The sequence below is a fragment of the Ahaetulla prasina genome, chromosome 8 (assembly GCF_028640845.1).
Source record: "Ahaetulla prasina isolate Xishuangbanna chromosome 8, ASM2864084v1, whole genome shotgun sequence".
Taxonomy (NCBI): Eukaryota; Metazoa; Chordata; class Lepidosauria; order Squamata; family Colubridae; genus Ahaetulla; species Ahaetulla prasina.
Genome location: NC_080546.1, coordinates 16,979,043 through 16,991,118, shown reverse-complemented (window position 1 = coordinate 16,991,118; position 12,076 = coordinate 16,979,043). Strand labels below are relative to the sequence as shown.

Genomic DNA, 12,076 nt, shown 5'->3' with positions numbered 1-12,076 from the left:
CAATGCTCTCTACATGGGGCTCCCCTTGAAGAGCACCCGGAGGCTCCAGTTGGTCCAGAATGCAGCTGCGCGGGTGATAGAGGGAGCCCCTCGTGGCTCCCATGTGACACCTCTCCTGCGCAGACTGCACTGGCTACCTGTGGCCTTCCGGGTGCGCTTCAAGGTTTTGGTAATTATCTTTAAAGCACTCCATGGCATTGGGCCGGGATACTTACGGGACCGTCTACTGCCACCGATTGCCTCCCACCGACCCGTTCGCTCTCACAGGGAGGGACTCCTCAGGGTGCCGTCAGCCAGGCAGTGCCGTCTGGCGACACCCAGGGGAAGGGCCTTTTCTGTGGGGGCTCCCGCCCTCTGGAATGAACTTCCCCCAGGACTTCGTCAACTTCCTGACCTTTGAACCTTTCGCCGCGAGCTTAAGACACATCTTTTCATCTGCGCAGGACTGGATTAGGATTTTAAATTTTAAATTTGGTTTTAATGGGGGTTTTATTATTCTATTGGGGTTTTAATATTCGGCCGTATGTAATAAGTTTTTTAACTGGGGTTTTAATTTGTATTTATGTATATTTTTACGTGGCTGTTAACCGCCCTGAGTCCCTCGGGAGATAGGGCGGTATATAAATTTGATTAAATAAATAAATAAATAAATAAATAAATAAGTTCCAATTTGAATACAGTACTTCTGACCAACATCAGAGGGGAGGGAAACTGACTTAATAGTTAAATCTCATTGAGATTGTAAACTAATTTAACCTACAAAATACAGTAACATTGAAGGAAACAATCCTTTTCTTTATTTCTTACTCAATCCCTAGTGGCTGTTTACATGTCTGGAAAATCAATCTGAGGAAAACAAAGTGCAGCAAAATTTTATATGCCATGATACTAATACCATTATAATCTGTAAAATGATGATGGTTTGATCTTTTCTAGCTACAAATAGTAGGTACATCTTTTGGGTAATTAAATAAATAGCTCACCTTAGTATTGCCATTTGAGTCCAGCCCATCATTTCTTTTCTTTTCAAGGCATGTCACATGCTTGGTTTCAGGGCTTGCATCACCACGACCTTGAAAACCTTCTTCATTATCAGTGTTGAGAGAATCATCCACAGTGTCTACATCACCCTCTCCTTCCTTGTTTGGGTTGGTTAATTTTGTATCACAAGCCTGAGTGTTGTTTCTATCACTATGGGTTTCCGTCGCATTTTCTCCAAGGTTTGTTGTACTTTCTGAGGTTTCATCTCCCCAACCATCACTAGAACCTTCTTCATTGGGATCTCCACCATTACCACTTCCACCTTCATCAATGTATGCCCAATGTATATTTTCCCCATGGACCTCACTTCCCATCAGTATATTTACTGTGTTATCTCTGGGCCCATAAATTGCATATCTATGGTCATCCATGTCAATAAAGCTTTGGATGTGATTGCCCTGGAGTCCTCTACTGTCTCTGAATTCTTCTCCAGTTTGATCATTAATTTGACCTTCGGGGCCATAATGCGTATCATGAGGATCACTAAAAAGTTCTCCTGGTGCTCTATAGTTAATATTCTCTTCCCCAATTCCATAACTGGAATCACTGAAATATTCACCTTCTAGAGTAACTTCTTGTCTTTCAGGAGCATTTTCCTCTGCAGACCTACGTTCTCTGTTTTCATTTATTCTCAGATTATCTTCAGGTCTTCCACCTTCATTTTCATTGACATTAACAAAATCAGCAGCTACATTCACTCTATCTGCATTTGCAGTAGATTCTTCTGTTCTGCATTCTTCTTGGCCAGGGCCAATACTCCTTCCATATACACAATTAATATTTCCACTGGTATATCCTAGGTTGTTGAGTAAAACCCTGAGGTCTTCTCCACCGTTGTCATGATATTCAGCATTTGATGCATCCTATAAAGGAGTGCAATATTAAGAACAGGAGTAAAGAAAGAGAAATGAAAAGTGTGACATTTTAAAGGTGATTTTAAAGGCTGAATTTGTGTTCCACAAATTCAAATTGGTGGTAGCATAAAAACCTAAGAGTTGATTCTTCAAGATGCAAGCTGAACTAATCAGGTTTCTGCTCTCAGAGTAGCAACATAGTAACATATGAACCTCCCAGCACCGTTGCACCATTTGTAGTTGATGTTAAAAAAATTCAGAACTGGACCTTAAACTAAGTACCTGAGAAATTTCAAACAAGATATCTGTTTCCCGATAATAACTATCTGATTAATCTGAATAAAATCAATGATGGGATTCAGCCAGTTCGCACCATTTTGGGAGAACCGGTTGTTAACTTTCTGAGCAGTGTGGCAAACTGGTTGTTGGAAGAAATCATTAGGGCAGAGAACCAGTTGTTAAATTACTTGAATCCCATCACTGAATAAAATACTAATAAAATAACAAAATGCTAACAAAAAATCACCCCCACTCCCCCATAGCATTTATTGTTATGTAGCCAAATCATTATCCATGTGCGGGAAAGAGATATTATGAAGCTTGGGAGGACCCTAATATTTGCAAACATTTGAAATATTTTTAGAAAGGAAGGAAAAGGGGAGAGAAGGCAAAACAATTAATGAGAAATGAACATAATTTAGAGGATTAATTAACTATAGGAAGAAAAGACAGAAAACTGAATAGAGTTGGGATATAATATAATACAATAATTGGGATAATATTGGGATGAAATATTCTTAAGAGAGTGAAAGAATGATTGAAAGATTAAAAATGAACATCTATCCTGAATAGAGGTATCTGCAAGGTGTGGTTGAAAAAGCCAGTTGATGGCTGCTACTGCAATTGAAGCTCTGCCTGTTTTGTTTTTAATACGTGACTCGAAACATTTTGTTATAGTTTTATTTACATTTTGTTGTTATCAGGTTTCTAATCTGCAAGCTACACCTCAATTTTGGCACAAGGAGGTAAGTAGAAGATTAACTAGACTATCAAAAACATCCAGAATCTTATATGAAGTCATCAAGGTAAATCAGATCATGTCTACTTACTGACCTGAACAATTAATTGTCTTTTATCTCTGCTTGTTTTGGTCAGATTGAACAAAACTCTAACAAATGCATGATGGCACTATTAAATTGGATGTGGACAATTCCCCACTTATGGGTTGGCTGTCCCATGGATGTTTAGTTTTCCAGTGAGAAGTTTTCCAGGGCTTCACATTACCAACAGTGTTGTATGAATGAAAAGTTGTTTTGCTCACTTTTTACAACTTAGTATCTTGCTTTTTAATAAAATCTGCTCACAAGAAGAGATATATATATATTTGTATGCCAACATCAGTAATAACTCAAACACAAAAGAGCACAACTGTCTTGACTGATTTAAAAAGAAATTTTTTTTAAAGAAGAGCTTGGCAGGCTTCCTAAATAAAAATTATCTACAAGGAAGGATGATCATGAGTTCCTATGGAAAGGGAGATTCTGTAATTGAAACTTGTGGCAAAAAAGTTCCCCATCTCAGCTAAACAAGTTTATTTAATTCATAAGAAGCTGCTTGGTCTGGATTTTATTCCCTCTGTGTAACTAAGTCATAAACAGGACACAAGTCTGAGATAAAGAATATTGGGGAGCAGAGACTGAAATGACAAATATAAGCAATTTGGACTTCCGGGTGGCTCCACCTCTTCGCTGAGCCCTAATTAAAGGGGCTCCGCACTGAACATCGTAAAGCCAGGAAAAGCCGGCTTTAATCTTTTTCCCTGGATGAAAGGGGAAGATAAGAGCAGCAGGAAATGTTGGTAGACCTCCCCAGAGGCTTTGTTTTAATTAAGCAGAGCTCAAGGGTCGACGGTCCCATAAATATTCCTGCCATCTCCGACTTCAGTGCGCTCCTGCAAAAGCAGGAAAAGAAGAAAGTGTCCATCTCTGCTAATTGTCTTATCTTTATGGATCTCTTTAAGCAGGCGGAATGAGTGCCAGCGGACAATTATTGGATTGCAAGTATTTTTGATTTCCTGACTTCTACCTTCTAAAAAAGAGAAATTTTTTTTCCCTTTGTTTTAATTGACTCTTAAAGATGGCGCCTGAACGGGAGTGAAAGTGACGAATGGAATTACAAACAGTCTGTGCAACTAAGAAGATAAGAAATGTTATGTGTGGAGTTTAATGAAGTGAACTGAGCTCTCCTATACTTAAAGGGAAAGAGAAGTTTCTAGACTTATATTTTGTGAATTTTAAAACTGAAATGGCTACTAAACCACCTAAGACTGGGGGCAGAAGGGTTCTGAACCAGCTTTAGAAGATCTGATTAAAGAGCAAGGAAAGTGTCTGAAGAAAGGTTTAAGGAGATTATGGATAATAATGAGAAAATAAGAGAAGAAATAAAGAGAATAATAAAAAATAAGAGAAGATATCTTGATGGCTTTTCAAGGTTTGGCAAAAGACTGGAGGTGGTGGAGGAGGAGGTGCAAGAAATTGTTCAGTCAAATCAACAAATAGAAAATAGAATGGGGGGAATGCAAATCAAATTGGATAAAAATGAAGATCAAGTGGTGGTGATGCAGTATAGAATGATGGAAGGAGCTCTGGGAATTAGAGGTTTGAATGAGGACAAAGGGAAGATTTAAAAATTTTATCAGAAGCTCTGGCTGAATTTATTGAACTTGATCCACAAGAGGTTGCTTATCAAATTGACAAAATTTTATAGAGTTAATTCTTGGATTGCTAGGCAAAAGAAACTTCCTAGAGACATTGTGGTTTATTTTTGAAAAGAACAGTGAGGAATCAAATTTTGCAAGTTGCTTTTCAGAAAAACTTGAAAATAGGGAACAGGAGTTGAAGGTTTTGAAGAGATTCCTCCCAAGATGTTAAGGGATAGAAAGGACTTTACATTTTTTACACAAGAACTTAAGAAATACCAGATTCAATTTAGATGGGAGGTTCCAGTTGGCTTGACAGTGTATTATCAAGGAAGGAGATATCGTATTGACACAGTGCTTAAGGCCAAAGATTTTCTTTCTACAGTGCTGAAATTTGAAATAGAAATAATAGAAAAAGAATTCAAGAGACTCAAATGTGTGTGGAAGCTGAGGTGATTCCAGTGATGTTACCATCAGAGGAACAACCACAAGAACAAAGACTGACGAGGGGAGCCCTTAAGCGTAAAGAAAAGGAGCAACAAACTCAAAGTAAAGTTCAGGATTCTGCTACAGAAGCGGTGGGAGGAGCACGGCCGAAGATACGGAGGACGATCTTCAGTTGATTGCTCAAAGGCTTCAGCAGCCCAGTAATGGCAAATAAAATCTTGACTTGGAATGTCAATGGTTTGAACTCAGCTCAGAAGAGAAGAAAAATATTTCATTATTTGAAACAATTTAAAATGATGTTATTTGCTTACAAGAAAGCATATTAAATTATCAGATCAAAAGTACCTAATAAACTCAAAGTTAGGTAAACATTTTGTTGCTTCAGCTTTGGAGAAAAACATGGCATAGTGGTTTATTTGAGAAAAGATATACCAGCCAAGTTAATAGAGGCAGATATTCACGGAAGATATATTGCTATTGAACTTACAATAGAAACAAAAGGACTCTCTTGCTTGGTATATATGCACCCAATCAGCAACAAGAAAAATTTTATAGAATGTTATATGATAAGTTGAATCTATGGGATTATAAATCGTGCATTATATTGGGAGATTGGAATGGAGTAATAGATACGAAAGGACAAGAGAATTTCTTCCAAGAAGATACCTGCACATGCAAAGCTGCCTAAATCCTTTTTGATATGATAGAAGATTTTGAGTTAAGAGATGTATGGAGACTGCGGAATTTGGAGGAAAGAGACTATACTTTTTCTCTGATAGGCATCAATCCTTCTCACGTATTGATTTTATTTTAATTTCTAATGATTTGCTTTTTAGGGTGAAGAAAACTAAGATATTTCCAAGATGTTTGTCTGATCATAGTCCTGTTTGGATGGAATTGCAATATGGAAAAGAGGGTAGAAGAACTTGGAGATTAAATGAAAATTTGTTTAGATATCAGGATAATGTAAATCAATGTAAAAAGCAGATGAAAGAATTTTTTGATTATAATTTGAATAATGAAACATCGATAGAAATGGTTTGGGACTCAGTTAAGCTTTTATGACAGGTGTATTATTATATCTTAATGATAGACAGAGAAATAAGCAACAAAGACAGCGTAGGTATTTAGAAGAGGAAATTTATAAGAAACAACAATTATTAATACATAATCCACATGATCAAAAACTTAAAGATGCAATAAAGTTACTACAGAATCAATTTAATATGATAATGGCTGATCAGGTGGCAACAAATATACAATATGCCAAACATAATACTTTTGTAATGCAAATAGACCTGGTAGGTGGTTAGCATATACTTTAAGGAAAAGACAAAACAACGTACTATAGAAAAATAGAATATAAAGGTAAAGAGATATCAACAGGATAAAATTAAAAAAGCTTTTTTAGAATATTATACAAATTTATATCTTAAAGATAATATATTGAATAGGGATATTGATAATTATTTGAAGGAATATAAGGTTAAAAATTTAACTTTAGAACAAACGGATGAACTGAATCGGCCTATAACCTCGGAAGAAATTATTTTGGTAATTAAACAATTAAAATGGGAAAACTCCTGGTACGGATGGGCTCACAGTTAGTTATTATAGGAATTTACAGGATGAGATGTTAGGTCCACTTAAGGAATTATTTAATCAGATACAACTAGGAGAATTCCCCTCATGGAGAACCTCTTTTATTTCATTGATACCAAAGAGGAACAGGATTGTTCTAAACCTGGGAATTATAGGCCAATCTCACTTTTAAATAATGATTATAAGATTTTGTTAAAATAATAGCTAATAGATTAATGTTGATTCTGCAGCGAAGAATTCATAATGATCAATCTGGATTTATAAAAGGGAGACAGATGAGGAATAATGTTAGGCAGATTGTTAATTTACTGGAGTACTTAGAAAAGAAAAATTTTATTCCAGCAGCATTTATTTTCTCGATGCAGAGAAAGCTTTTGATCGATTGCATTGGGATTTTTATTTAAATTAATAGAAAAGATGCAATTTGGAGATGGTTTTTAAAGAATAATTAGGGCAATTTATGGAGAGCAAACAGCACAGATTATAATCAATGGTAGCTTAACAGAACCTTTTAAGATTGCGAAAGGAACAAGACAGGGATGTCCTTTATCACCATTATTGTTTATTTTAACTCTAGAACCATTATTGGATAAAATACGAGAAGTAAAGGAGATAGAGGAATTAGAGTTAGACAGTATGAATATAAGTTAAGAGCTTTTGCAGATGATTTGGTGATTACTTTAACAAACCCTATAAATTCTAGTAAATCTTTGTTGGAAATAATTGATCAATATGGGAATGTCTCAGGGTTTAAGGTAAATCAGAAAAGACAAAAGTGATAATAAAAATATGGCCAGACAACAGAAAGAAAAACTAGAGGAAGTAACAGGATTTGAAATTGCAAAGAAGGTTAAGTACTTAGGGGTTTATATTACGTCATCAAATGTGAAATTGCATAAGAATAACTATGAGGTTTTATGGCAAAAAGTTCAGAAGGAGTTGATTGTTTGGAAAAATTGCAATTATCTTTGCTGGGAGAATTGCTGCTATTAAAATGAATGTTTTACCTAGATTTTTATTCCTCTTTCAGATGATACCAATAATTAAGAAAGATAAGAATCTTGAGGAATGGCAGAAGGGAATTAACAAATTTATATGGGAAGGTAAAAAAGCTAGGGTTAAAATGAAAATAATTCAAGATTCTCGGGAAAGGGGAGGTTTAAAAATGCCTAATTTTAAATTATATTATGAAGCAGCTGCTCTCTCTGCAATAAGTGATTGGCTTAATTTAACAGAGGACAGAATTTTGAATATAGAAGGTTATGATTTGCTATATGGATGGCATGCATATTTAATTTATGACAAAAAAGTGGATAAGGCCTTTAAAAATCATGTGCTAAGAAATGCCCTTCTGTGTTTGGAAAAATACTCTTATAAACTAAATTATAAGGTTCCTATATGGGCAAGTCCTAGACATACAGTAGAAAATATAAACATAGAACAGAATCAGGAAATGATTACATATAAAGATCTTTTGTATACTGAAAGAGGTAATTTGCAGTTAAAATCTCTGCAAGTATTAAGAGAGGAAGGGAAAAATTATACTTGGTTTCAATATGAGCAACTACGTGCTAGATGGAAGGGAGATCAGAAAATTGGTATAGAGCAGAACGAGGGAAATTTGGTAAAGCAAATTAGAAATCAGTCTCAGGAGCATATAAAGAGATTGTATAATGTGTTACTTGAAATAGATTCTGAAAGGGACTTGGTAAAGGACTGTATGATAAAGTGGGCACAAAATTTTCAGGAGCCAATATTATTGGAAACGTGGGAAAAAATTTGGGTTAGAAATGTTAAATTCACGCAGGCACAGAATCTGAGGAAAATTTTTATAAAATGTTTTATAGATGGCATCTAGATCCTAAAAAATTATCGTGTATGTATCCAGAAATGCAAGCAAAATGTTGGAGATGTAATTGTGATGACGCTACATATTTTCACATTTGGTGGACTTGTAAGGACATAAAGGCCTTTTGGATAAAAATTTGGTGGATTTTACAAAATGTTCTGAAAAGAAGATAAAGTTCCTGCCGCAATTTTTCTTGTTGGGAATTATTACGGATTGTACAGTAATTGAGACTAAATTGATTTTAAATCTAATAACTGCAGCAAGATTACTAATAGGACAATATTGGAAGAAAAAGAAGTACCAACAATAGAAGAATGGATATTGAAAGTTGCCAATTTGGCTGAGATGGCGAAGATATCAGCCTTTTGAAAGACAATACGCAAGAAAGATACTTAAAGGAATGGAAAAATGGATTGACTATATTCAACGTAGATATCAGACTAAGAGTTATCAGACTGTTTTGAATGATTATGATGTATTATTTTGATTGCTTTTGGGGAAGTTAGGAATTGATGATTGTAGGGTATAATTAAGTTGGGATGAAAATTTTTAGCATATGTTTGTTTTATTTTAACTATACCTTGTGCTCGTTCCGGGAAGTCGGGGGAGGGGTTGTGAAGGAGGGGAGGAGGGGGAAAGGGGAAAAATTTTGTAAAACTTTTGAATAAAAAAAAAAAACAAATATAAGCAATTTATCTTAAACAATAACAGATCCAAATAATTGTAATTAAAAGCCTAGTTTATTAATCATGCTGATTCTCTCTGCCACATTCTTTACTTTTCAATATAATCATGGCATTGCTTTTAAAGAAAAATCTCTTTAATAATATCTTTTCTAACACTTTTTAAAACACTTGTAAAGTTCATTCCCCGTTGATAGGATTTCCCATCTTCCAACTGGTAGGGGTCTCTTGCTTGATCTGAAGGATGACAATGGCAGATGGGTAGAGTGCCGTTGTTAGGTTTGAGCCAAATACTGGCACCTGTGTTAGAAACTAAAACAGGAGCTTAATTTGGCACAGACAGGAAAACCACTGTTCCTTAAATATTAGTTTGTCAGGAAGTACCAAGTTAAACCTGGCCAGAATGTCAGAATTCAAAGGCGTGCAAGATCAAAACGACACAGTTGATATAAAGATAGCATCACCTGTTCCTTCTATTTCCGACACTAAGAAAAATGCCAAGAAAAATTGTTGCATTATTTGTTGACCTTTCCCCACCCACCCAGTCCAATTCTCTTAAACTAGAAATATATCCCAGCTAGGAAGCCTTTGATTCTGAAAAGGCATAACACAGTGGTGGGATTCAGCCACTTTGGGAGAATCGGTTAACTTTCTGAGCAGTTTTGCAAACTGGTTGTTGGAAGAAATCATTAGGGCAGAGAAACGGTTGTTAAATTACTTGAATCCCACCACTGGCATAACACAATAATCAATTTCTACTGTGAATGGAGAAAATAGTATTATGGTATCACTAAGTGGTACTATGAGCTTCAAGGTTGGAAACCATTCATTGTCCCCAAAAACCTAAATCTAGCCATGTCTACATTTGTCAGCAAACTGCATGAATTCTGATTATTAAATATACAGGGAGAAAGAATGTAATTCATTTAATCAACATAAAGCCATTTGAAAATATGGAAATAACTATAAAACAAATACAATTTTTGTCCTTGTCCCACTCATTTTCTTGACTTGTCCTGCTTACTTTTGGACCTTTCATCCTTGGCATACCACTCAAAGGCCAAGATTTTTGAACAAATAATTTGACCTTAACCTGGTAGCAAACTCCTGTTTTTTGACATAAGTAACATGTCATATTAGAAGGTTTACTGTCCCTCTTCCATCTTATGTATCACAATAATTCCTACTTTGCCTCAAGATTTTTTTGGTATTTGTTCCTATTCTAATGCCAGTTACCTCACAATAAACACCTTGCAGGTTTGTTGAATTATACAAATGAATTACAGCATAAACTATCCAGGATAGCACAAAGATAGTTTCTTTCTCAAGATGAAGGAGTTTATGATACTTGGGACTGAAAAAATTCAAAACACCTTTCTACCCCCTTGTTAAATTAGTGACTGTCCTTTCATAAAACAACTGTCCTTCCATTATGATACTCCAAATTCAGAGAATGTTATCTCACCCTTCGTAATGATTTTGTAAGAGCTATAGAAGATTTTGGTGGAACAGAACTCCCAGTTTAATAAATGCAGACCAAAAATTGTTATGTTTATTAAGCTGCTCTTTCCCTATTCTTAACCATATCTCCAGTGTAATGTGACATGGCTAACTCTATTTCTTTTTAATCTGCTGAATCGGGTGAAATCCAGCAGGTTCTGACAGGTTCTGGAGAACCAGTAGTGGAAATTTTGAATAGTTCAAAGAACCAGCAAATATCACCTCTGGCTGGTCCCAGAGTGGGGTGGAAATGGAGATTTTGCAATATCCTTTCCCCAGGAGTGGGGAGGGAATGGGGATTTTGCAGTATCCTTCCCCTGCCACGCCCACCAAGCCACACCCACAGAACTGGTAGTAAAAAAATTTGGATTTCACCACTGTGCTGAATCCTCGATAAATTCTATTCTGGAGAAAGACATGAAAACAAATTATTCTAAACTATATTAGCTTTGAGAAAAGCAGTATAGAAATAATATCCTAAACCAATTAACTATACACATATTTTAAAGGAAATCTGATATTGTCATTGTATAATTAGGTTACATAAACATGCTGAAATTTTACTCACCTCATTTTCCCCAGGGCTAATAATATTCCTTTGTTCATATTGAAGGAGCTTGTAAATCAGAAAAACAATTGAAACAGCAATTAAATTTTATTGAAAATAATAATCAGTATAGAACACCCAAAATATTTCTGCTTGATTTGTAAATGGCATTGCAGGAGTTTATGCGATATGACATAACAATCCGGTAAAGAATGGAGAGGAAAGGCTTAAACAAAAGAGGATGTGAGCACTCCATAGAAGTAATCTATTTAATTTGTACATGCTCCAAGAAAAGTTATTTGATTTGTCGCTTAAATGAATTCTTTTTGCACTTTGTCATCGGTTCTTTGAATATTTATTTCTGCCTCTTTCTGATATGATAATGATTAACAGAGTACCAACTTTCAAAATGGAGTACTCACCCAATATGAATAGTAAAATAAATAAATAGCACACTACTGAATAATAAATTGCCAGATAATTAATTGCTCCCGAGCAGGAGTTATGTTCTCTTTGACCAGATGTGCATGATAAAATCATTGCTTAACAATTGAGTATGGAACAATTTCATCAAGAGATTGATGTGATCCATCAGGGCATAATGAAAATTCTGGGCCACATTATAATTTACATCTACAGAGTTGTGTATATGTAACTTTGGCATGTAACTGAATTAATTGTCAGACAACATCCTGGAACCTCCTTAGCATATTCCTAATGGATGTCTACCTAACTCTAGATATAGCAATGGATTGGGGTGGTTGTCAGGTTTTATATAAAATATCCAATTTGCATCTTGAGCAAAATTCAAATTAGCACAACTTCTTTGGATTGGGTGGTGTCAAATTTTATTGC

At 35.4% G+C, this 12,076-nt stretch overlaps 1 protein-coding gene across 1 annotated transcript in view; it reads right to left on the bottom strand.

The window, feature by feature from the left end:
• The window catches only part of LOC131203156 (dentin sialophosphoprotein-like), a 68,823-nt gene extending 58,610 nt beyond the window's left edge, over positions 1 to 10,213 (bottom strand). The window contains exons 1-2 of the mRNA XM_058193108.1: positions 10,199 to 10,213; positions 984 to 1,904 (exon numbers count right to left, since the gene is read on the bottom strand). Coding sequence (XP_058049091.1) covers positions 984 to 1,904; positions 10,199 to 10,213 — 936 coding nt within the window. The remainder of the gene's footprint in view (positions 1 to 983; positions 1,905 to 10,198) is intronic.
• Between the last annotated feature and the right edge of the window lie 1,863 nt (positions 10,214 to 12,076).